A 27287-nucleotide genomic window follows, 5' to 3' on the forward strand; every position below is an offset into this window, starting at 1 on the left:
AAATAATGCCCGCTCCAATCTCAAAGCTGTAACACATACACATGGGGCGCATGCAGGCGTGCATGAATAACCCACACACTGTTTTAAATGTTTCATTCTCACCAACAATGTACTAGGGCTCCCTTTCCTCTACATCCTTGTCAACATTTGTTATTTGCAGACTTTTTGATGATTCTTATGGACTCAGAGGTGCTCTTTCAATCAGTCTTGAATTTACAGATTGGGTCTTGGATCAAATGCTTTTCTGATGGGCTACTATGAACATAAATGTTTCCAGATGGTACACGATAATTAAGAGTGTTTACAGCAGATCACTGTGCCCCATCCATCTTACCTTTTATTCATTCGGGGATATCACTACAGTTATTTAGTTCAAAATCATGTTCCCTGCTATATTAATGACAGTATTAGTTACCCTGGTCAGACAAAACCTGGTCCCCAAATTTGTAGAAATTCTAAGCTACAATTCTCAGCCCCCAGCCTTCCACACATCTGTATGTCTATATATACGTATGAGCAAACATGTTTATGTCTTACATAATTTACGCCTTTACTATTAAAATACTAATGTTTGTTGTAAAAATGCAGTCAGTAAATGCAGATATGATGTAGACACCCTGTATGTAATATTTACTAGTAAGCAGTAAGTGCTTCCCAGACATCAATTCAGTTTATCCTCATAACTCTCCTCCAATGTAGGTACTTTTATTTTCTCCATTTTGCAGATAAGAAAACCGAGTCACAGAGAAGTAAAGCAACTTACCAAAGAACTCATCAGTAAGTGGAAGGGCCAGGACTGGACCTTAGTCCAGCTCCAGTGTCCATATGCTCTCAATCACCAAGCAATTTTTTACCTCTCTACACACTGGAACTCACAGTATTTAATATCTACTGTGGACACGTACATAGATCTTAAAGTTTCTATCTGTACAAAACTGCTTAAAAAAGCAAAACAGAGCTGTTCTGTAAAAGCCCTATAGTCTTGAGTTCGAATTGGAAGTGTATATAAACTCAGTGTATGTATTTAATCACTAAACAATAGCAAAAATAAAAAACCTACACATACATCTTGGCTCTTTCTACTGAAATGGCCTAGAAAAATGAGCACCCCCAGCACCCAGAGTCTGTTTTCTAAATATTTCTTCCCCCAATAAAAATACGAGAAATCAAGAACTCCTAGGATCATGTCAAAAGGACTCAGGGGCCTCCCTGGTGGCGCAGTGGTTGAGAGTCCGCCTGCCGATGCAGGGGATACGGGTTCGTGCCCCGGTCTGGGAGGATCCCATATGCCGCGGAGCAGCTGGGCCCGTGAGCCATGGCCGCTGGGCCTGCGCGTCCGGAGCCTGTGCTCCGCAACGGGAGAGGCCACAACAGTGAGAGGCCCGCATACCGCAAAAAGAAAAAAAAAAAAAAAAAAAAAAAAAAGGACTCAGGAGACAATGTGAATAGGTGCCCACTGGCCAAAGACAAGGCATACATTTCTCCTACTGGTGGTACAAAACACTACCTAGGAAGTAGTTTTGAAAGAAAGAAACAGTCTGATTCTGATCAAGCCTTTAGATCTAACCAATTTACCCGACACAGGGCAGAAGAACCTGTTAAACAATACCACAGGAAAGGTAGCAGCAAACTTCAGACCATGGGAAACTCTACAGGACATACAACCATTTAACCCCATTTCTTTAATAAAAAATATTTCAAGAAAGAGTGAGATAAAAGGGGGTTATGGGGATCTGTAAAGGGCAGACCTATAGACAGAAAGAAACCCGGGGCACTGGGGGTGAAAATCCCACATTCAGCTTTTCAGTCTGTGTATCAGGGATTCCTTTCTGTAGGCTGTCTAGTATAAGGCAATGAAAACGAGAGGTGCTTAAAATCCATATTCTATTAACAACTTGCTCATTTCTCCTTGGACATCTGTGCATCACTCACCGCTCCTCCATGAGTTCCCGGATGGAGGCTACCGTGGGGCCAGATCCCAGATGAGTATAATACGGACCTTCATCTTTCTCCACTATTTGTTCTGCAGAAATACAAAGTAAACATTATTTGGAGATATCAATTCATCAATATTAATTTAGGAAGGCAAATCATCAATAGGAAAATTAATGGCATAGTACAAAACAGGAAACTCAATGCCTTATAAACATGTGGAAACATGTTCACCCCCATTAGAAATCAGGAAATACAAATTAAAATCACAATGAAACACCATTACACACAGATGAAATTGGCAAAAATCTAAAAATCTGATAAAACTATGCACTATCAAGACTGAGGCTTAACCACTCTGGAATTTAGTTTATCATTATACATAATCTAGACCAGAGGTCGGCAAATCACTCCACTCCTAGGTACAGACCCAAACAAGCTGAATACAAGGACTCAAACAACACCTGTATGCAGTGTTCATTGCAGCATTATTACAAGAGCCAAACGGCGAAAACAACACAAGTGTCCATCAACAGATGAACAAAATGTGGTATATCCATACAGCAGAATATTATTCAACCATAAAAAGGATTTATTCTGATATGTGCTATAACATGGATGAACCTGGAAAATGTTAGGCTAAGTGAAATAAGCCAGACACAAGAGGACAAATATTGTATGATTCCACTTACAGGATATATCTAGAATAGGTAAATTCATAGAGGTAAAAATTAGATTAGAGGTTACCAACAGCTGGGAGGAGTGGGGAATGGGGACTTATTACTTAATAGGTAGAATTTCTGTTTAGTGTTGAAACAGTTTTAGAAATAGATAGTGGTGATGGTTGCACAATATTGTGAACGTAATTAATGCCACTAAACTATACACTAAATAATGGTTAAAATGGCAAATTTTATATTAAGTATGTTTTACCACAATTAAAAAAAGAGAAAGGAATGAAGTACTGATACCTGCTACAAAGTGGACGAACCTTCAAAACATTACAAGAAGTGAAAAAGTCAGACACAAAATATCACGTATATTGCGTGATTCCATTCATACGAAATAATCCAGGATAGGTAAAGCCATAGAAACAGAAAGCAGAATGATGGTTGCCAGAGGCTGGGAGGAGGGAGGAATATGGAGAGTTACTACTTAATGGGTACAGGATTTTATTTTAGAAGGATGAAAGCGTTTTGGAACTAGATAGAGGTGATTATTTCACAATACTGTGAATGTACTAAATGTCAGTGAATTGTACACTTTAAAATGATTAATTTGTGGGGGGGACCTTCAAGATGGCAGAGGAGTAAGACATGGAGATCACTTTCCTCCCAACAAATACATCAGAAATACATCTACACGTGGAACAACCCCTACAGAACAACTACTGAACGCTGGCAGAAGACCTCAGACCTCCCAAAAGGCAAGAAACTCCCCACGTACCTGGGTAGGGCAAAAGAAAAAAGAATAAACAGAGAGAAAAGGATAGGGATGGGACCTGCACCAGTGGGAGGGAGCCGTGAAGGAGGAAAGGTGTCCACACACTAGGAGCCCCTTCGCGGGCGGAGACTGCGGGTGGTGGAAGGGGAAACCTTCGGAGCCGCGGAGGAGAGCGCAGCCACAGGGGTGCGGAGGGCAAAGTGGAGAGATTCCCGCACAGAGGATCGGAGCCGACCGCCACTCACCAGCCCGAGAGGCTTGTCTCCTCACCGACCGGGGCGGGAGGGGCTGGGAGCTGAGGCTCGGGCTTCAGTCAGAGCGCTGGCGGCGTGAACACAGCCTGAAGGGAGTTAGTGCGCCACGGCCGGCCGGGAGGGAGTCCAGGGAAAAGTCTGGAGCTGCCGAAGAGGCAAGAGACTTTTTCTTGCCTCTTTGTTTCCTGGTGCGCGAGGAGAGGGGATTCAGAGCGCTGCTTAAAGGAGCTCCAGAGACGGGCGCGAGGCGCGGCTGAAAGCGCGGACCCCAGAGACGGGCGTGGGACGCTGGGGCTGCTGCTGCCGCCACCAAGAAGCCCGTGTGCGAGCGCAGGTCACTCTCCACACCTCCCCTCCTGGGAGCCTGTGCAGCCCGCCACTGCCAGGGTCCCGAGATACAGGGACAGCTTCCCTGGGAGAACAGACGATGCACCTCAGGCCGTTGCAATGTCACGCCGGTCTCTGCCGCTGGAGGCTCGCCCTGCATTCCAGTTATGACTACTGTACCCCTCCCTCCCCCTGACCTGAGTGAGCAAGAGTGCGCTAATCAGCCGCTACTTTAACCCCGTCCTGTCTGGCCGGGAACAGATGCCTGAGGGTGACCTACACACAGAGGTGGGCCAAAACCAAAGCTGAACCCCAGAAGCTATGTGAACAAAGAAGAGAAAGGGAAATCTCTCCCAGCAGCCCAAGGAGCAGCGGATTAAATCTCCACAATCAACTTGATGAACCCTGCATCTGTGGAATACATGAACAGACAATGAATGTCCCTAAAATTGAGGCAGTGGACTTTGGGAGCAACAGTAGACTTGGGGATTGCTGTTTGCAACTGATTTGTTTCTGATTTTTATATTTATTTTAGTTTAGTTTTTAGTGCTTGTTATCATTGGTGGTTGCTCTCTTCTTTTATTTTCATTATTTATTTTTTCGTTTTATCATTTTATTAATTTATTTTTCTTCCTTTTTTCTTCTTCCTTTTCTTCTGAGCCGTGTGGCTGACAGGGTCTTGGTGCTCCAGCTGGGTGCCAGGCCTGAGCCGCCGAGGTGGGAGAGCCGAGTCTAGGACATTGGTCCACCAGAGACCTCCCGGCCCCATGTAATATCAATTGGTGAGAGCTCTCCCAAAGATCTCCATCTCAACACTAAGACCCTGCTCCACCCAACGGCCAGCAAGCTCCAGTGCTGGACGCCCCATACCTAACAACTAGCAAGACAGGAACACAACCCCAACCATTAGCAGAGAGGCTGCCTAAAATCATACTAACGTCACAGACACCCCAAAACGCACCACAGGACATAGCCCCACCCACCAGAACACAGGCACCAGTCCCCACTACCAGGAAGCCTACACAAACCACTGACCAAACCTCACTCACTAGGGGCAGACACCAAAAACAACGGGAACTACAAACTTTCAGCCTGCGAAGAGGAGACCCCAAACACAGTAAGTTAAAAAAAATGAGAAGACAGAGAAATATGCAGGTCAAGGAGCAAGGTAAAAACCCACCAGACCCAACAAATGAAGAGGAAATAGGCAGTCTACCTGAAAGAATTCAGAGTAATGATAGTAAAGATGATCCAAAATCTTGGAAATAGAATGAAGAAAATACAAGAAACATTTAACAAGGAGCTAGGAGAACTAAAAAGCAAACAAACAATGATGAACAACACAATAAATGAAATTTAAAATTCTCTAGAAGGAATCAATAGCAGAATAACTGAGGCAGAAAAACAGGTAAGTGACCTGGAAGATAAAATAGTGGAAATAACTACCACAGAGCAAAATAAGGAAAAAAGAATTGAGGACCGTCTCTGAGACCTCTGGGACAACATTAAATGCACCAACATTCGAATTATAGGGGTCCCAGAAGAGGAAGAGAAAAAGAAAGGGACTGAGAAAATATTTGAAGAGATTATAGTTGAAAACTTCCCTAATAGGGGAAAGGAAATAGTCAATCAAGTCCAAGAAGCACAGAGAGTCCCATACAAGATAAATCCAAGGAGAAACACGCCAAGACACATATTAATCAAAAACTAAAAACAAAGTTACTTAATTTAACAAAAATTAAATACAAAGAAAAATACTAAAACCAGCAAAAATATTAAAAGCAACAAATAACATGCAAGGGAATCCCCGTAAGGTTAACAGCTGATCTTTCAGCAGAAACTCTGCAAGCCAGAAGGGAGTGGCAGGACATATTTAAAGTGATGAAAGGGAAAAACCTACAACCAAGATTACTCTAGCCAGTAAGGATCTCATTCAGATTTGACAGAGAAAGTAAAACCCTTACAGACAAGCAAAAGTTAAGAGAATTCAGCACCACCAAACCAGCTTTCCAACAAACGCTAAAGGAACTTCTCTAGGCAGGAAACACAAGAGAAGGAAAAGACCTACAAAAACAAAACAAACCAATTAAGAAAATGGTAATAGGAACATATATATCAAGAATTACCTTAAATGTAAATGGATTAAATGCTCCAACAAAAGACACAGACTAGCTGAATGGATACAAGAACAAGACCCATATATATGCTGTCTACAAGAGACCCACTTCAGACCTAGGGACACATACAGACTGAAAGTGAGGGGATGGAAAAAGATACTCCATGCAAATGAAAACCAAAAGAAAGCTGGAGTAGCAATTCTCATATCAGACAAAATAGACTTTAAAATAAAGACTATTACAAGAGACAAAGAAGGACACTACATAATGATCAAGGGACCAATCCAAGAAGAAGATATAACAATTTTAAGTGTTTATGCACCCAGCATAGGAGCACCTCAATACATAAGGCAAATGCTAACAGCCATAAAAGGGGAAATCGACAGTAACACAATAATAGTATGGGACTTTAACACCCCACTTTCACCAATGGACAGATCATCCAAAATGAAAATGAATAAGGAAACACAAGCTTTAAATGACACATTAGACGAAATGGATTTATCTGATATTTATAGGACATTCCATCCAAAAACAACAAGAATACACTTTCTTCTCAAGTGCACATGGAACATTCTCCAGGATAGATCATATCTTGGGTCACAATCAAGCCTCAGTAAATTTAAGAAAATTGAAATTGTATCAAGTATCTTCCGACCACAACACTATGACACTAGATATCACTTACAGGAAAAAAAAACTGTAAAAAATAAAAACACGTGAAGGCTAAACAATACACTACTAAATAACCAAGAAATCACTGAAGAAATCAAAGAGGAAATAAAAAAATACCTAGAAAAAAATGGCAATAAAAACACGACGACTCAGAAAAACAAGTACCATATGCTAACACATATATACGGAATCTAAAAAAAAAAGGTTCTGAAGAACCCAGGGGTAGGACAGGAATAAAGATGCAGACCTACTACAGAATGGACTTGAGGACACAGGGAGGGGGAAGGGTAAGCTGGGACGAAGTGAGAGAATGGCATGGACATATATACACTACCAAATGTAAAATAGCTAGCTAGTGGGAAGCAGCCACATAGCACAGGGAGATCAGCTCAGTACTTTGTGACCACCTAGAGGGAAGGGATAGGGAGGGTGGGAGGGAGACACAAGAGGGAGGAGATATGGGGATATATAGCTGTATACAGCTAGATATATAGCTGTATATATATATACAGCTATATATATAGCTGATTCACTTCGTTACAGAGCAGAAACTAAAACAACATTGTAAAGCAATTATACTCCAATAAAGATGTTAAAAATAAATTTTATGCTATGTGAAGTTCACCACAATTAAAAAAAACTATTGATTCACACAACAACATGGATGATTTTTAAATGAATTTTTCTAAGTGAAAGAAATGAGACTCAAAAGACTATGTAATAGTAACTCTGGAAAATACTATATTGACTGGATAGTATAAGGCTACAAACAAAAAGAACTTTACACAAATACTGTACTACAGTGGGTAAATTTGTTTCATGTCTAGGGAGACATACAACTAAACGCGATGTGTTATCCTGCAATGGGTCCTATAACAGAAAAAGGACCTTAGTGGAAAAACTGACGAAATCCAAAGAGTCCATAGTTAATAGTATTGTGACAACATTAATGTCTTTGTTTTAAATGCACCATAATTATGTAAGACGTTTATATTATGGGATGCTGGATAAAGGGCATACAGGGACTCTCTGTGCCACCTCTGCAACTCCTCTATAAATGTAAAATTACTTCATAGTAAAAAATAAAAAGTTAATAAAACAAACAAGCAAAAACAAGAAACTATGCAGGGGGCCCTAATTTGCTGATCCTGTCCTAGAGGAAATCTTGGCCACATGCATCAAAAAATGTACAAGGATTTTCAGAGCAACATATTTGCAGTAGTCAAGATGGGAAACAACCCATAATCCAGCAACAGTGGAATGGACAAATAAAACACAGTAGAATCATATAATGGCATTTATCCAGCAATGAGAATTGACAAACTGCAACAACATGGTTCAATACTACACCACCATAGTTAGTGAAAGAAGCACAGCACAGAATACAGTAGAGATTATATCTAAATAATATTCAAAACCAGGTTCGACCAAACTATACTGTTTAGAGATCCATACATAGGTGGTAAAAATATTAAATTGAAATATAAAATATTAAAAAAAAGATTTTTTGCCTACAAAAAATGGCAATTTCATACAGCTCAATCTTAAAGAAATACAAGGAAATCATTGTCACAAGTCAAGAGAGTGGTCGCCTCTGGGGGACGGGAGAGGAATGCGATTGGGAAAGGTATACAGGGGACTTCTGGGGAACTGGAAAGGGCCTACTTTTTGATTTAGGTGATGGTTACACAGGTGTTCATTTTATAAATTTTCATTAAACTGTACATGAATGCTTTGTGTACTTGCCTATATACAGAGTTCACAATTTTTAAAAGGTAAAAAATTAATGTCATACCTGTTCTATGCAGAACATCATGCTCAGTTTTATGGGGAAAGCGAGAAAGGACAAAACTAATTGGGGCTTTAAAAAGTGTATGGTCTAGTTGGGTAGGTAAGACCCATATATAAGAAGACACCTTATAGCATTTCCAGTCAATGGGGAAAGATTAATTTTTCAATGCATGGTGTTGGAACAACTGAGGAAAAAATTTGCTCCACACTTAATAACTTACCCCAAAATACATTCCAAGTGGTTGAAAGATTTAAATACAAAAAATTAAACTGTACAAGTTCTAGAAGAAAAACAATGGATGAGTTTTTAAAAATAATCATAGAAGTGGGAAGGTCTTCTCTAAGTATAACATGAAATTCTGAAGCCAACACACACACACCAAAAACTCTCATAAATATACCTAAAGAAAAATGTATAGTAATAACTACCAAAAGTCAAGCCAAAAGGCAAATACTGGGGAGAAATATCTGGAACTCACACCAGACAAACACTGCTTTCTTTAACAGATCAAGAACTCCTACAGCTAAATAAGGTCAATAATACAAGAGATAAATGAAAAGAAGATAAAATTGGTTCTTTGAAAGGGAATGAAAATGGGTCAAACATATGTAAAGGTACAATAAAGTACCAGTTTTACCTTTCAGATGAGTCACTATCAAAGTCTGATAATTCCTCCTGTTGGTGAGGGTACAGGAAAACAGGCAGTATGGAAAGTAATTTAGCAATATACTAAAATTACAAATGCCCAATCTGTTTGACTCAGTAATTTCAAAGAATGTCAAATTCTTCTAAGAATTTATTTTTAGGAATTTGGATATACTTGCATATGTACAAAGTGATATTGTATATACAAGAATACTCACTGCATCTTTTTAAAAATAAATTTATTTATTTATTTTTGGCTGTGTTAGGTCTTCCTTGCTGTGCACGGGCTTTCTCTAGTTGCATCGAGCGGGGGCTACTCTTTGTTACGGTGTGCAGGCTTCTCATTGCAGTGGCTTCTCTTTGTTGCGGAGCACGGGCACTAGGCGCGCGGGCTTCAGTAGTTGTGGCACGCGGGCTCAGTAGTTGTGGCGCGTGGGCTTAGTTGCTCCTCGGCACGTGGGATCTTCCTGGACCAGGGCTCAAACCCGTGTCCCCTGCATCGGCAGGCGGATTCTTAACCACTGCGCCACCAGGGAAGTCCCTCACTGCATCATTTTTAATGGCAAAATATCAGAAACTTAAATGTCCATAATACATTATGTATTATAAATACATTATAGCACATCCATATAATGGAATACTAAGCAGCTATCAAAAGGAGTTAGGCAGCTTCGGATTTACTGACCAAAATATAACCTCCAAGATATTTTAAGTGGGGAAACAAGCAAATTTCAGTATAGCATGTGTAACATGCTATAGTTAGTATACACACACAATCACATATACATTAGTATATACACATACATATATGCAAGCATAAAGGTGTATATGTCATTACCCACACTAAGAATAAGGCTAAGAGTAAGACCAATGTTGTGAGAATGAGTTCAGTTGTATTCCTGGTTTAAAACAAACAAACAAAAGGTTGGCAGTGGTATGTGCAGCCCAGTAGATGCACTGATGCAAGTTGTCTATCACTTATGGTTTCTGCTCATGGAGATTCTTCATCCCCCTTGTATTACTGTCATGGTCTCCTAACTGGTCTCAGCCCTCTGAGGTCATCCTACCTAATACCACCAGTTATACTTCCAAAACAGAAATCTGATCAGACCAGTTCCCACTGATGACTCCATGCTAGACAGAAGACAGAACCCAAACTCCAGAACACAGTCCATAAGGCCCCCGAGGAGCCATCTCTGCACACTGCCCAGCCTTGCATCCTGCGACAGCTACCACAGCTCCTTTTACACAGTCATGCAATACTCCTGTGTCTTGAAACACGTTTTCTCATTGACCACAGTGCCTTCATTTCTTTCCTTCTTTGGAAAAACTCATGTCATAAGGCCTAGTTTAAATGCCACCTTTTCTGTGAAACCCTACTGGACTTCTCCTTTTCCCTCTGGACTCCCAGAGCACCTTTCATACAACAAAAATATCAGAGCACGTATCACATTTTTATTGTTACCATGTCACAGCAGAATGAACACAGATTTTACAGAGACCTGGGCAACTGTGATGAGTTATCTTCCCAGCCTCTCTAATCCTCACACCTTCTTGTGTAAAATACATAAAGGGCCAAGTGCAGTATTTGGCGTATAATATGAACTCAGTATGTAGCTGCTGTCTAGGCTCTGCCAAACAAATTGTATGATTGTGACCAAGTTACACAGCCCTTATGAGCTTTAGGGCAGTGAAAGTAATGTTTCTCTATTTTAGATCTGTTGAGGATTAGATGATACGTAAGGTACCTAGCACAGTCCTCAACCTATCCATGCTTAAATGTTTTCATCCTTTTCCAAATCCTTGCTCCAAATATGCACTATTTTGAACCATAAGACAGAGAGGATTATAGAAGGATGTATGTGAAGTGGGGGAGGGAAAGAGACCAAGGTTTGGGTAGGGAGAGAGAATGTAAGAATATGGGTGTTGGAAGTAGTGGTCTGAAAGCTCTTTACAGGTGCTAGAATACTACAGCCTATATGGAAAATAGAACATAGGAATATGCCAGAACTTCTGGGCTCTTTTCTAGTTTCTACTGTCTGGAGAAAAGTCACAGGAATGGATTGACTGTAGGGTGTCACACTGGAACTAGAATCTAATGTAGTTTTGGGGGATTACCTTCTGTCCCAAATCAGAAAAACTCAAAATTTACAGTTAAAGGCAGAGAAAGGAGCTTTTCAGAAGAAAATCTTGGCAACTCTATCCTAGCAGCTAGGGGAAAAGATATGAAGCTCCAAAACCAAGCTAACCTGAAAATTGTAATAGATGGTCAAGTTCCTCTGGGAAGGCCACTAACACACAAAGGGCAGACACAGCTCCAAGTGCCGAGCAATACCAAAGTCATTCTCTCCCTTTTGCAGTTTACAAGGCATCCCAAGTAGCTGTTTAGAAGTCTTGTTTTTCTTAATTACATTCCTTTCCCTGATTATATAACACATATATATACACATATACACGCGTTTCCCTTTCCTTGATTAGATGTCTGTATGGGGGAGAAGATATTCTATGGGAAGAAACTGGACTTACAGCCTAATATGCTTAGTTATAAAGCTAGTAGACATTCCCAAATTTAATTCTCCTAATTTGTATATATATTTACATATATATGAGGATATATATCATTACATATATATATATCCCCTTTTTATATATATATCTTTAGTGTGGCAATGGGCTTGTAGTTAGTTACAGTGCCAGACAGGTGACAATACTTTGCAAGGTTGGGGTAAGGTTCTATAGAATATAGTATATGCTCTGAATCAGTGACAAATATATGCTTCTGTTTTCCCAAAGTAAAATGAGGTTTATTAACGTTCTTAGTGCTATTCATCAAATCCAGTAGATGAGTTTACCCTATTTATACTTATTACTGTAACATATACATGGCCTTCTGTCATTTTACATTTTCCATGTTTATGTTTCCTTGTTTTCTTTCCTATCTTTTAAACTAGATTTTGTGTTTTCTTTTACTTCCCCCTGCCCCACCAATCCATAGTACGCTTTGAGTAATGCTCATGGTACTGTGGGAAAGAAAGAAGTCAGCACCCTTATCCAATTTCTCACACCTCTTCCTTCACTTTACCTCCTGCTTTTTGTTGGTATCCTTGTGAACGTATTTCACCCCCCCATTATAAAAGAGATATTTAATATAAAACAAAGTTCTAGTATAAATAAATACATTACCTTTTGTTTCAGAAAAATAATACATTTAGCGTTCACTGCCAGCCCCTTCACAGTACAGCTTCCCCGATCTGTTACTTGTTTGATTCATCTCCAGAAAATTTGAGTTCTAATATATTTAGAAATGTTTTTATGAAGACTTTACACATAAATGGCAACTTTACTGGGCACAGAATTCTTAAGCCAAACATTTAATCTCAATATCCCGAGAACTGCAATCCATACATCCAACAAAGAACTCACATTACTGATCAATAAGGAAAAGACAGAAACATAACAGAGAAATGGGCAAATGGTTTGAACTCTACAAAAGAGGACATATATTAGTCATCAGGGAAAGGTAAATTAAAGCCACAATGAGAGGTGATGATATACCTACCACAATGGCAGAAAGCCTTTTGATACCATTTGCTGGTTTAGATGTGGAGTACTGCTGGTGGGAGTTTAAACGGCTACAACCACTTTGGAAAACGGGCAGTACCTACTAAAAGCTGAACACATACAATTTCAGTCCTAGGTATACACCCAATAGAAGTATATAAGTGTGTACATACATGTACCAAGGGATGTATATAAGACTGTCTTATAGCAGCATGATTCATAATAACCCCAAATTGGAAACAATCCAAAAGACCATCGACAATCTAATGGATAAATGGTGGTATATTCGTATTATAAAATGGAATACTATATAGCAGTGAGAATGCATGAGTTACAAATATTGCTACACAACACAGATGAACCTCACAAATACAACACTAAACAGAAGAAGCCAGAATATAAAATACATACATGTGAAGTTCAAGAACAGCCCAAACTGATCAATGTGGTTAGAAAGTAGAACAGTACTTACCTTAGGACAGGAGTCAGTAGACTTTTTATGTTAAGGGCCAGACGACAAACATTTAAGGCTTTGCAGGGAATGCAGTGTCTGTGGCAACTATTCATCTTTGCTAATGTAGAGCAAAAGCAGCCATAGACAGTACATAAACAAACGAGGGTGATTGTGTTTCACTAAAACTTCATGGACGATGAAATCTGAACATCATATAATTTTCATGAGTCATGAAATACTATTCTTCTTTTGATTTTTAAAAACAATTTAAAAACATAAAAAACTTGTTTTTAGCTCACAGATGTTAGCCAGACTTGGTCTGCAGGCCATACTTTGCTTTAGGGAGTCAGGTGTAAGTGACTGGGTGGGGGCACAGGGAGGTTTCTGATGTGATGGTAAAGTTCTGTTTCTTGATCTAGATGTGGTTACACAAGCACCTGCTTTTTGTAAAACTGTACAGGCATACCTCATTTTATTGTGCTTTGCAGGTACTGTGTCTTTTACAAATTGAAGGTTTCTGACAAAGCTGCGCTAAGCAAGTCCATCAGTGCAACATTTCCAACAACATTTGCTTCCCTTTGTGTCTCTGTGTCAGGTTTTGGTAATTCTCACAATATCTCAAACGTTTTCATTATTATTATATTTGTTATGGTAATCTGCGATCTTTGATGTTACTCTTGCAAAAAAGACTACAACTCACTGAAGGCTCAGATGATAGCATTTTTTAGCAATAAAGTATTTAAATTAAGGTATGTGGGTTTTTTTTAGATATAGTGCTATTATACCCCTAACAGACTACAGTAGAGTGCAAACATAAATTTTACAAGCACTGGGAAACCAAAAATTCCATGGGACTCGCTTTAATGTGATACTCACTTTATTGCAGTGGTCTGGAACCGAACCCACAATATCCGAGGTATGCTTACAATTTATATACCTTCCTATATGTGTTTCAATTAAGAGAATGTTTTTAAAAAATTAAACATTAAAAATGTTTTTTAGGGCTTCCCTGGTGGCGCAGTGGTTGGGAGTCTGCCTGCCGATGCAGGGGATACGGGTTCGTGCCCCGGTCCGGGAGGATCCCACATGCCGCGGAGCGGCTGGGCCCGTGAGCCATGGCCGCTGAGCCTGCGGGTCCGGAGCCTGTGCTCCGCAATGGGGGAGGCCGCGGCAGTGAGAGGCCCGCGTACCGCAAAAAAAAAAAAAAAAAGTTTTTAAAATCTTTTTTAAAGTTTTATTTATTTATTTAGGCTGCACCAGGTCTTAGCTGCAGCAACATGTGGGATCTTCGTTGCGGCATGCATGCGAGATCCAGCTTCCCAACCAGGGACTGAACCCGGGCCCCTGCAGTGGGAGCTCGGAGTCTTACCCACTGGACCACCAGGGAAGTCCCTAAGAGAATGTTTTTGAAAAGTATACCTTAAATGGTAAAAAAAAAAAAAAAAAAAAAGTTTAAAAAACCAAGTATGTACGGCCAACTTAATTTTTGGTTAATTTATTTGTAGGGAATTCTTCAACCTTGGAATTCATCTTGAAGTTCATCCAGATCATTATTTGTCCATTTTTATTCATTTTCTCTCATTTAAAAAACATCTTCTATTTTATCTTTGACTCTTGCCTGTGTTCAATTTGTTTCATGATCTTTGCTGGAAACACCAGCAAATGTTCCCAACTTTCCCGACAGGATGAATCTGTGGAGGATCCTCCTGCCTCTCTTCTGTGTCCCTTGTCTCCACGCTGACTATGTTGATTTCTACTTTCTTCTTCTACTTTGGAGCGGACTTTCAAGCCGGTCTTTCTTCCTCACTGATTGGCTTTTTCTGTAACTCCGATTCTGCTTTTTGCAGCTTCTAGTACACTGTAAGTGCTTTGTGAAACGGCACACTTCCGCAGTTTAATCCATACCTCTTGTGACTTCTTTGTCACTTTAATCTAGGACTTCATCTTTCATTTCTGGTTTCACAATGAACATTTTAGTCAACTTTCTTGAAGGTATAAATTAGTTGTTCAAACTCTTCTTGTATTTCCTAATGTAAGTCTTCACTTGAATATTATATTTAATCCCTCTACTTTTCCCCACAGAAACTGAATGGGTTGCACGTTGAATTTTTTGTTTGTTTGCTTGTTAACTGGTCTTTCAATGGAGTTTATCTCCTGGCTTTCTCCTCCTTGGCACTATTGACACTTTGGACTAGATAATTCTTTATTGGGGCGGGGGGGGGGGGGCGTCCTGTGCATTGTAGAATGTTTAACAGCATCCCTGGCCTCTGTCCACTAGATGCCAGTAGAACCACACTGGTGTGATAACCAAAAATGTCCTCAGACATTGCCAAATGTCTCCTGGGGTGAAGAGGGGTAAAACGGCACTCAGTTGAAAGCCACTGGTCTAGACTCATTTGTCCAAAAGCAGAATGCGTAGAATCTCCCTATTCTTCTGTATTTACCTGGATACTACTCAAATTCTTCCCTTAGAAATTAAGCTTCGAGAATTAGATGTTGTAGAGGTTTCAATGATTAGTTCAAAAGTTCAGCGGCCTACGAGGATCTGGGGCTGGCTGTGGACAGCTGCAGCTGGGAAATGTCATCTCTATGCCCTCTGTTTTTTGGGGCCAATGCCTCTCGATCTGTATGTATGTTTCTGTGTGGAGGCTTGGGCTGTGCTCTGTCCTGATGCTAAGATTTTGGTTTATCTCCTCATATGGGAGTGGGCTGGTCACTCCGACAAGACATCAAGTTAAACTAAAGCCCCGTGGTTTGCAGAATTTTTGTTGGGTGGTTCAGCAAATATTTTTCTCTACACAATGGCCTTTGTTTGGTGCTGTCGGCCCTTGGCTACAAAGTTGGCTCCTAAGATGGCTTCTCGTCTTCTCCAGCCAACCATCCTCACCCCAGACCTTAACCCCATCAGAAGTTGGAGAAGAGCAGGAAAAGGAGACTTTCCAAAGTGCATGCTTTCTAGATGGGTGGTCTCCAGCCCATCTCTCCAAGTCGGGGAGTCCTTTTGAGCCTCCACTATTGTTTTTCCTAACCCTGGGAGTTGTATATACCTCATGTCATCATTTTTTTCAATTCAAATTGATCTTTTAGCTGGCAGACAGCACTTGGAATTCATACTTTAAGACTGGGGCCATTTTCAAATTTCAGTTGATGAAATTTCCTCTTACATTTTCGTTTGTCTTGGTCCCTTTCACCAGGTTTCAGAACAGGAGTGTTTTGCTATCTTACTGTTAAGTCATCATTTTTCCTTTTAGTCCCCAGTGTGCTATTTCTTCCTTTTCCACAGAGGTTAAGTGACAGGGCAAGGAAATGGCTCAACTCGTCCTAAAGTAAAATCCCTTTTATGTCTCTCTTCGAGCAGTGAGGGAAGTGACGTTTTTTTCCTAAAATACATAGTAGAAAGCTCTGGGGTAGAGCTCGGGAGAACAAGATCCAATTTTTGAGGAAATGCTGGTTATGTGGCTCTAGGTGCTTTTTTTTTTTCCCTGTGCACTTAATTTTATACTCAAAATGGAAAAATATGATCTGTTCCACTTTTGCACTAGGCTGGTGAGAGAATGAAGTGTATCCTTTGTGCTCTATCGGCAAGAGATATTAAACACAAGAAGCTACTCATTACTACCTAGCAGAGAGAGGGGCCCTTAATTTCTAAATGAACCTTCCACCTTCTCTACCACCTCTCTACACAGAGACCAGGGCACCCACACTTTCCCAGTGGGGAAGCTCACAGCCAGGTATAGATACAGTCTGAGGCATTTCTTTTCTTTATGACATTGATAAAAAGAGACGGTTGATAACTGGTGTACAATTAATGCGTAGATGTCAAAATCACACAAAGGTTGTACTGTACCCATCTTCTTTTTCCTATATAATGCTCCAGTTTCCTGATGTAATTTTAGTGGACGTAAAGCCAAACACCTTAAGTTTATATAACTAATTCCACTTGCATGAAAGTCAATAACTGACTGCTAGAACTTTGCCTCCTGGCAATCACAAATCCACACCGTGGGCAGGTAGATGGTTGGGCCCCACCCTGGATCAGGTGTGCCAGGTGAACTTTTTTAAAACTAAAATCTCAGGTCATCTGCCTGTGAGTTCATGGGCAGCATGCTGGGTCTGCTGGTAGAAGAAAGACATTCATAACAATGGGCACACTCGGGCTTCCCCGGTGGCATAGTGGTTAAGAATCCGCCTGCCAATGCAGGGGACACAGGTTCAAGCCCTGGTCCAGGAAGATCCCACATGCCACTGAGCAACTAAGCCCGTGTGCCACAACTACTGAGCCTGTGCTCTAGAGCCCGCGCGCCACAACTACTGAGCCCGCGCACCACAACTACTGAGCCCGCACACCACATCTACTGAAGCCCGCGTGCCTAGAGCCTGTGCTCTGCAACAAGAGAAACCACCACAATGAGAAGCCTGCCCACTGCAATGAAGAGTGGCCCCCACTCGCCCCAACTAGAGAAAGCCTGCAAGCAGCAACAAAGTCCCAACGCAGCCAAAAATAAATAAATAAAATTTAAAAAAATGGGCACACTCACTGATGACAAAGATGAAAGGTAAGGAGATCATGCCCAAACCTATCTGACGTCTTTGTAGAATTTAATGTGGAGGTAGAATAAGGCTGACCAGTTGACCAAAACATATGTAGAGTACCACCAGATGACCAACACCAGTTTAGATGCTTTAGAAACACAACAGTGAGTCCCTGTTCTTAAGGAACCTGGGATTTAACTGAAAAGACGCGTATGCATATAGTAACAAATCACGTACGGCATTGAATACTGACCCGTCTTCAGTAGCGGTGTTGTCGGCCCTCCCAAGCTCTCTCTTTGTTCTAACCTATCCTCTCCTCAGTTCCTTCCCACACCTCTTCCATACTTCCCTCATGGCCTCCTGTGTGAGATTCTCTACCCTAAGAGATAGTATCCTCCATTCTTGATCTACATAGTCAGCCTGGTGAAATGTCTATAACTGAGACTTCAACTACCATCAGTTTGCTGAAGAACCTCCGATTCACAGACCCAACGGGATGCACACCTGCTGGTCCCCCAGACGTCTCTAAGTCACATACCCAAACTTGCTTCCCTGCCAGTATTTCAACTCTTGGTGAATGGCACCACCATCCACCCAATCATCCCACCTGGAACCTCGGGAGTCATCTGTGACTGCTTCTTTACTCCTACGTTCAACAGGTCACTGAACCAGTTAATTCTTCCTCTCATTCTTTCTTTTATCCACTCCTCCTCTCCTTCCTCCCACTTAATGCCATTCTTACTTCAGGCACACATACTTTCTTGCCTGTGCTTGCAAACCCTCTGCCTTTGGTATCATCCTCTCATCCCCTGAAACTCTCCAGCCACTCCCAGTCTTTCATCTAACACACCAGGCATACCAGAACTACTTGTAATTCTCCATGTTTTCTCATCTGCATGTGGTTTTTCATGTATTTTTCATCTCTATAATCTTCATGTCCCTTTGCCTAGAACACTCTACTTTCTCCCTGTTAATCTATTAAACTTCTGCTTATCCTTTAAAGCTCACATAAGACATCGCTTCATTCAGGAGGTTCTTTCTGATACACTCCTACCCAGAGTCTTATTCCCCACTTTATACTGGTATACAAATACTCTATTGCCAAAAAAATATTTAAAAGACATGAAGTTCCTATTCATCTCAAACTGCATACAAAGGGGGGAAATACATTCTCATAAAAACTATAGGAAACAGACTTTACTGTAAACAGAGGTCAGTCTCTGTGTCTCCCTATTCAGAACTGTGGCTCATACTGAAGTCACCCAGTGGGTGCTACTATCAGCCACGTCTGCTGGGCAACATCCCTCCCTCACCCAAACTTTTACCATGCTTCAGGCAAAGGAGATGTTTTTCTTGTATTCACCTTTGGCTACTTCTTTAGGGCAGGATGATCAACTGGATAAAAATACAGCATTCCTATGAAAACGACCTCTAAAATCTGTCTCAGTTTCTTGCTTTTGCTGTGGTTAAATGTCTCTAGCTACCTGTGGACTGCTCCTCAGAGACATCAGGACAAGACTTGAAAGTTAACACAGACCTGTTTCCTTATCTATAAAATGATGAGCAGATGATCTCAAAGGATGCTCTTCCCACTAAAACATCATCTGGACTCTTTCCCTGTCCTAAGCTGGCTCTCCCTGTGAATGTCCCCATTTCTGAGAACAGATAAAGTACATAAAGGGCTTAGCCAACAGGCACTGCAGTTCATCATCCTGCGTCTGACAGGAGTGTTACAGGAAGGTTAAGTGGTGGTTAGGGGAATCTCCAATGTGTGCCCCTACAGATTAGGAATGCATCAATATTCTCTTCTCCCAATAAATTCAATGCACAACTTCAACTCGTGCTATGTTTTCTCAAGCCTGTACGTATCATACTACCTTTTGGAGTATAGCATTTCCTTTCATGTCTTTTAAATTTATTTCTTTGAAGCCTCAAGGCGTACCTTTAATTCTAGTATTTCAAGATTCAGAGAACAAGTAGATATGAATTCCATCCATACCTTCAGAAAACCTGTAATCTTCATACAAGTGTAAGACAATGCTCTTGGTGTTTGGCAGTTTTTGGTTACCTGGTGATGCCCACATTGGCCAAAATTGCTTATTTGCCAAAAATCACCATGGAGCTTGAATATTAGGTTTCTTTTGCTATAAGACCTTTCCATGTTTTTATAAAGTTGTTTCCATACTTAAATCGCCTGCTATGAGTGCTTAATGGCATCTCCAAATTTCATTGTCGCCTCTATGGAAAATTCTTCATTATAGTGACCTACAATCTGCACCTTTCTATCTACCACTGTTGAGGGGCTGAGTTTCTGGAATATGAGATGGTTCCCAGCTAACATTAATCCCAGAGTGAACAAGCTTCTTTCCTAACCCTTGTCCTGCCTGAGCCTGAGTTCACAAAGACAAGTTCACTAAACCAGCTGATGAAAGCACCTGTCCAGACGTGGAGGCTTTCCCTAACACAACCTCAACGCCTCCAGAAACTGCTTCCAAGTGAAAGCTTTCTTCTTTGGCCCTCTTCACTCCTGATACCGCTGTTTTAGTTGGACTCATTTCTCAGCTAAACAATTTTAATCACAGTATGACATGGTGGTCCAGCTGCCTAGGTTCACATCTCACTTCTACCATCCGCTAGCTCTATGACTTGGGTAAATCACTGAATCTAATTTTGCTTTCTTCATCACTCACATGGAACGACTGACAGTACCTGCCTCATAGGGATGTTACAGAGGATTACATGAGGCAGTGAGTACAAAGCACTTGGTACAGTGCCTGGAATAGGGCAAGGGTTTCATATTCCACCACTGTGACTATTGTTGTGGTCGTCATTGGTATTCTCAGTAGCTTCCTAAGTGATCTCCTGCCACAAGATGATCACTCTTCACGCTTCTGTGCTACTTCTAGGAGGAGGTGCTTTCAAAAACATTTCTTGATTATAAAATACATATGACATTAGACAAAGTTCAGAAAACGTAATGAGGGAAAAGTCACCCACAGTCTGAACAGTGATACAACCACTGGTGATATATTTCCTTCTAGTCTTTTCTCTATTTTTTTCGTTTGTTTGTTTTTTGTGGTACATGGGCCTCTCACTGCTGTGGCCTCTCCTGTTGTGGAGCACAGGCTCCGGACGTGCAGGCCCAGTGGCCATGGCTCATGGGCCCAGCCGCTCCGCGGCATGTGGGATCTTCCCAGACTGGGGCACGAACCCACGTCCCCTGCATCGGAAGGCGGACTCTCAACCACTGCACCACCAGGGAAGCCCTCTCTATTTTTTTTAACCTAGGTGAGCTGATCACTTAAATTCTCTGTGTCTGCTGTTTTCACTTCAGCGTTTTCCCATAATTTAACATTTAACAACACAAGGTGGGTTTGCTTCTAATTCTTTGTTTAGCATTAGATAGCATACAAATACTTTATCTGTATTACATATAAATAAAATACAAATGGGAGCAACAAGTGGTTGGTGGTGGTGGCTGCCCTCACCTCTTGCCCACTGCTCCTGCCATCCACCTGCCTGCCAAGGCAACAGGTTGCCAGCATTGCCACACTGGGTTTCTCTGATGCTGACAGTCTACTGCCTGTTCTTTTGCTCACTAGCTGAGACTTGTCCCCTCTGCTAGGGGGCTCCTCTGGCCTAAGGAATGCAGGAGAACACTGAGGGTTTGGGTCCACTGTGTGCTAGTGGCCTTACCTCCTGCGACTTGCTCATGTCTGCTCCTACACGGTGCTCATAAATTCCTCAGTCTGGAGTGGCTACCTACTCACCTCTCCCCATCTGTGTTCATTACAGTTTTCAAAACCCAGCTCTGAATAGCTTCCTAAGTAAAGCATTACCCTCCATGATGACAACCAAGCCTGGTATTTCAGAGCACTCTGACAGTTCAACCACTTCCGTATGACAGCACAGACACCTGGCAGATACCTGCTGATTGGGCGACTGGGTATTTCATTGTTTGTGTTGTCTCTTCAAGCAAACCACAAAGTCCTTCAAAGATGAACCGTTTCTCTTAATTTTTATCTTATTGGTCACTAGGACTGGGCTAGGTAAACAATAAATGACTGATGAATAAAGTAACAGCCGACACTTTTCTTCCTTCATAATACATATGTTTTTACACCTTTTTCTTGCTTTTTTGCACGTGACAGGCTTGGTAACAGCTAAGCACTCTTATAGTTCTTCCTACATGCCAGTAACAGTCCTAAGGGCTTTATACATATTAACTAATTTAATCCTCAGATGAACCCTGGTGAAAGGGTACTGTTAGCACTTTCATTTTAGGCATGAGGAAGTGATGGGATTAAAATTCAAATAAAAAAAAAACTAGCTTGACCAAACATAATGTCTATATAATTGAATTCCACAATTAAAATATTTAGTATGGATCAACTATGTCCTCAGCCCTAGAAAAGAATATTTCCTACCCAGGACGGGGAGAAAGAGCAAATGAGGCCCTAAACACAGGAAGATAGGCCAGACACATAAAAACCCAAAGAGAGAAAGTGGGGCCCCAATTCCTATGATCAGAACAAGTCTCTCCCAAATGGTGGGAAGTAAGGGGCACTCAAAGTCACGTCATTATTAAACCCGGTAATAAACAGGGTCGGCCCTCGGTGGAAACCACAATCTCAGAGCACGTCTGTGAGCCTTTGGCAGGATGCTGCACACCTACTCACCCCAGACAGAAGCACTGGGGCCAACTTTTCCTTGTTCCCCAAGTGATCCGTTGTCATTGGCCCCACTGTCTTGTACCCCAGGATTCTGGGGTAGCTGGAGTGGAGACGACAGCCCAGCTTCTCCTTACTAACTGGGATACAACATCCCAACAAATCACACAACTGACCAGATATTAGTGTATTTAAACAAGCAGAGAAGACAGGCTTTTCATAAGACCTATCTGTGTATAAATCACAAGAACTCAACATGCTCATCATCAGCATCAACGTGTTTTTTGCCCACATCTGAAACACACACATCTTTTATGGAATGCTTGGTAAGTAGCGGAGGACCACAGCTGAGAGTGGACCTGGAGTTTCCTGAGGCTTCCATGACCTCCCTGGAGACGGCCGACATCCCCTGGAGCAGTCCTCGGAGGCCCGGGGCTCTACTTCTGTTCCAGAAGTCAAGGCTCAGAAACAAACCCAATTCCTCAGTGCTCTTACCCACACCATGGCTTCAACCGTCACCTGAATGCTAACTACATCCAAACCCGTAACTCAGAGCCCGATCTCCAATCTCTCAGCCCCTTCAAACTCAGTCGGTCCGAACAGAACTCACCACTTCTCCACCTGCGTGCTCTCAGTGCCCCCCTCCCACCGAGGCGGAGACCGGAGCGGTCTGCATCCCCACAGCCCCCCTCCTCAGAGGCCACTCACTCTGCAGCCTCTGCCCACCTCCTCTTTCAGTACAGGCCCCTGTTATTTCTTGCCTGGCTCACAACAGTACCTTTCTTACAGGCTCCCCCGCCAACCTTTCCTCCCCACCACAAGCCGGAATAGTCTTTCAGAAGCACAAGGTGACGACTGGTTGTCACTTGCTTTAAAACCCTCAGGAGCTCACGATGTATTACCAGAGATCAAGTCAAACTCCCGACTGTGGCTCGCTGGGCCCCGCGAGATCTGGCCCCTGCCTGCCTCTCTAGCCACCTTTTGCTCAACCCCACACAGACTCCTCCCCTTTCGCTCCCCCAGAGCAAAAGCCCTCTAAGTAAGGACTACCCCGTCACAGCCACCAAGCTGTTGCCCAGGCTGTTCTCTCGTCCCAGCATGTCTTCTTTCTACCCGACAGCCCTACCGGCCTCAGCACAAGCGCCACCTCCCACAGGAAGGCTTCCACGACGCCTTCACCACAATCTGTACGACAAAGCACCTCCACTGACACACAGTACACCACACGGCATCACCATCAGCTTCCTTCAGTGTCTTCTCCACTAGCCTGGAGCTCACTTCTGTGTCCATAGGCCCTGGTGTGGTGTCCAGATAGAAGACAGTGCCTAGAAGTCCAAGCCCGCCAGGCCACATCCCCTTGCCCTTCCCTGACACCCGGGAGGACTTACCTACGCAGTCACAGGTGGGGAACTCGGCCTGGGCTCTCTTGGCAGGTGTGTCCAGCAGACTCTTGGTGGGTGTGTCCAGGTACTTAAGAGGTGACTCCAGGAAGCCACTGAGGGTGGGTGTGAGTGGGTTCTCGGCCTTGGTGGGTGTGGCCTCCTGGCCTCCCTCCTCTGAATGGAAGCAGGTGGTTGAGAGCACAGTCACAGCCCCTGAAGATTCGATCTTGATTTGCTTGGGAGAGCGGGTAGCAAAAGGGCTCTCGGGGGCTGGGAGACAGGTTGGCTGGTTCTCGGGGTCCTGAATGGGCACAGACTGGGGGCCAGGAAGCCCAAAGTTATCCCCAAATTCAGCCTCAAACTGCCGGATGAGCTCTTCCAGCTTGTCATCGGCAGGGGGAAGAGGGCCAGCGGAGCCTGGCTGCAGGGCTGCCATGGGGCTGGGAGACCTCATTTCCTGAGTAGGGGCCAGCAGGCTGTCCCCGGAGGGACTAGGTGCAAATAGCGCAAGAGAAGGTTCTGGGGGCAGGGGGACAGCGGAGCCCTGTGAGGCAGGAACGGGGGCGGGTGGATGTGCCTGCACGTCCTCAGAGGCTGGGGACCTCAGCCCTTCCAGGATGATCTGCCGCACAGGTGGGAAGAGGGGCTGTGCTTCCCGTGGCCTGGACTTCTTGATGTGCATGGACTTCCGGACACTGGGCTTGATCCCAGGGCCAGCTTTGTCTGTTCCCACGAGACCTCCAGCTGGTGCCAGGGGCTTCCTTTTCTTCTCCTTGGGTGGTCTGTCGGATGGCCGTGAGGCAGGTGAGCTGGGTGGTGCCCACCAGCCGGGAGGAGGCTCCGAGGGAGGGGGGAGGGAGGCATCGTGGGCCTGTTCCAGGAAGAGACTGCGCTTATGGTGGAGGTGCTGCTGCAGGGCCGTCTGGGCCTTCTGGTGGGAATCGGGCTCTGAGGACGGTGTGGGGGCCTCCCTTTGGAGAATGGGGGATGGGGAGGAAGAGGGTACCTCAACCTTGACCTTGGGCTTGCTGGGCAGGGCCTCGGGCCGCTTGAATACCGACTGGATGTAATCACTGGCGCTGCCCAACAGCTGCTCCAGTTCAGCCATGGGATCAGGGCTTGGGCGGGGCATGGGCCAAGAGCTCCGGGGAGTTGCTGGTGGGGTGTCCGTGCCCCAGGCTTCGGGAAACTCTGTCCTAGGAGTTGCTGCAGGGAAGGCAGGGCTATCAGGAGCAAAGGGTGGGTGCTCTTCAGGAGGGGCCACAGGCCACGAGGGAGCCCGGAGGTAGGCCTGGGGAGATCTGAAAGGGGCAGGAGGAGGGGACAAGGCCTCAGGAAGGGGGCAGGAAGCCTGGGAGGTGGCGTGAGGCGGCTGGGGGAGGGCAGAGGAGAGCTGTGTGAGCGCCTCGATGGCGATGGCGGTCTGCAGGCTGATGTTCTTCTCCTTGGCGATGCTCAGGGCGCTCTGGGACAGGGGCAGGCCCTCCGGGGGAGGGGCTATATGAGGGGCCTCGGAGCTGAGGAGTGGCCTGGTGACTGGCGCCAGAAGACCAGCCTCACCGGAAGGCAGAGCCCCTGGGAGCCTGGGCCGCTCCTCCCGTCCCTCCACGACCACAGACTTGATCTTCCCCTCCAGCCACTCGAGGTAGTCAGGGCACTCCGGGCCATCGCAGTTGCAGTTGGGTGGTTTCATGCCATGCCGGGCAAGGGCCAGGGCCGCCTGCAGCGTGTCAAGGTCTTCGCTGCCAGCAGAGCAGCTCTCGGGCCCTGACCGGGGTCCCCTGCTGTTGTTCCCAGCTTCGCGACTCATCTCACGGTTGAAGGTTTCATAGAGCCGGGTGCTGAGGGCTCCATAAGAGGACACAGCTTCGGCCACAGCCGAAAAGGCCACCAGATCGTGGGCATCTTCCAGGCGAGCAGTGTGAGCTGGTCCTGGGGTCACGTCCCAGTCGGGCTTCTGCTCTGCTCGCCAAGGACCCCCAGTGCCCAGCAAACTGGGTCCAGCAGGTTCTCTAGCACCATTGACTGGCGCCCCTGAGGCGCTTAGCTGCCGTGAGTCCCCATCGTACACTGGCCCTGAGTCCATCTGACCTGGAACAGGTCCATCAACTGGGCTGAGCTCTGAGCCTGTCTGAAGAGAGAGAAAGGAGGAGGAACAAAAGGGGAAAAGATGAGCCACAGTATTTGAAAAGCACTGGCCTGCGCCACACCACGGAGAGGCACAACTAGCCCTGCTTTCCTTGCAAACCCTCCCTGTCTCTGACAGAGCCTGAGCCCCAGCTCCTCTTCTGACACCTCATTTCTCAGCTGGCGGCTCCGCGGAAACAGAAAGCAGGTCTTTAAGAGATCCTGACGCAAAATTCTGAATGCTGCTCAGACCCTTTTTGAGCCTCACATTGATCACACCGTGAAACTCCCCGGAAACCAAGCATTTGTTGAGGACACACAAAGAGGTCTTTAACTCACAACAACCAAAGTGACACCAGAACCTTTGTTTTTTGTCAGGAGGAGAAGAAAGCTAACCAAGCATCCATATAACAATGCACCAGAGGTGCGAAGTCCGTGTGTGAACCGGCGGGGAACGAGCAGCTCTGACTAACGAATTCAGCCTGGACAAGGAATCAGTCATGGCTGCTCAGGGGAAGGAACCCACACTTCTTTTCTCTGCCCATTACTGTCCTTGCTTAAACTCAGGCTGGACTCAGAGAGCTGACAAGACAACATTCCCACCCCAGCCCCAGGCCTGAGGAAACGCTGATCATCCAATACAGCATGTGTTTAGCCCCACGCCAAGCCAGTCACGCCAATGACAAGTGAGGTGCTGCTTGGAAGAAGATCCAGGCTTCCCAGGAACCACCATTATTCATCTGATGTCCACCCAAAGCACACAGACGGGGGAGAGCACAAGAGGAAGTGGGCCCAGAGTCCAGTCCAGCAAGTTAAAAGGTAATACGAGGCAGACCTGAGTTTGCAAGAATTCATCCCACCGGAAAGGAAAGCTCTTCCTTACAGCAGAATGCCAATGAAAAATAGAGAAGGATATAGAAGGATTTAGAAACTCATCAGTGGATGCTATGAATAGCAGGTGAAAGCTTGATGAAGCACAGGATATATACATGGCCTCAAAACATCTCTTCAGGGCTTCCCTGGTGGCGCAGTGGTTGAGAGTCCGCCTGACGATGCAGGGGACACGGGTTTGTGCCCCAGTCTGGAAAGATCCCACATGCCGCGGAGCAGCTGGGCCCGTGAGCCATGGCCGCTGAGCCTGCACGTCCGGAGCCTGTGCTCCGCAACGGGAGAGGCCACAGCAGTGAGAGGCCCGCGTACCGCAAAAAAACAAAACAACAAAACAAAAAAAAAATCTCTTCAAAACTTACTTAAATACAATAGCAACTTTATAGTGGAGAAATAAATCTGGCTGACACCACCTTTACCAAATGATCAAAGTTATCATCATCACCAATATTGGGATAAAACCAACATCATGTGTCTCTTGATATGG

The 27287-nt window shown here is 44.1% G+C and overlaps 1 protein-coding gene across 6 annotated transcripts in view; it reads right to left on the reverse strand.

Annotated features, from left to right (window-relative positions):
- The window catches only part of TET3 (tet methylcytosine dioxygenase 3), a 105942-nt gene that overhangs the window by 25869 nt on the left and 52786 nt on the right, over positions 1 to 27287 (reverse strand). For 5 of the 6 annotated variants that reach the window (XM_082642144.1, XM_082642143.1, XM_082642145.1 and 2 more), the window contains 2 exons: positions 23792 to 25916; positions 1933 to 2023 (listed from right to left, as the gene is read on the reverse strand). In XM_082642144.1, the coding sequence (XP_082498270.1) occupies positions 1933 to 2023; positions 23792 to 25916 (2216 nt within the window). The remainder of the gene's footprint in view (positions 1 to 1932; positions 2024 to 23791; positions 25917 to 27287) is intronic. The other variant, XM_082642147.1, reaches the window with a different exon arrangement.

This window comes from Mesoplodon mirus (assembly GCF_964341445.2).
Source record: "Mesoplodon mirus genome assembly, chromosome: 14".
Classification (NCBI taxonomy): Eukaryota; Metazoa; Chordata; class Mammalia; order Artiodactyla; family Ziphiidae; genus Mesoplodon; species Mesoplodon mirus.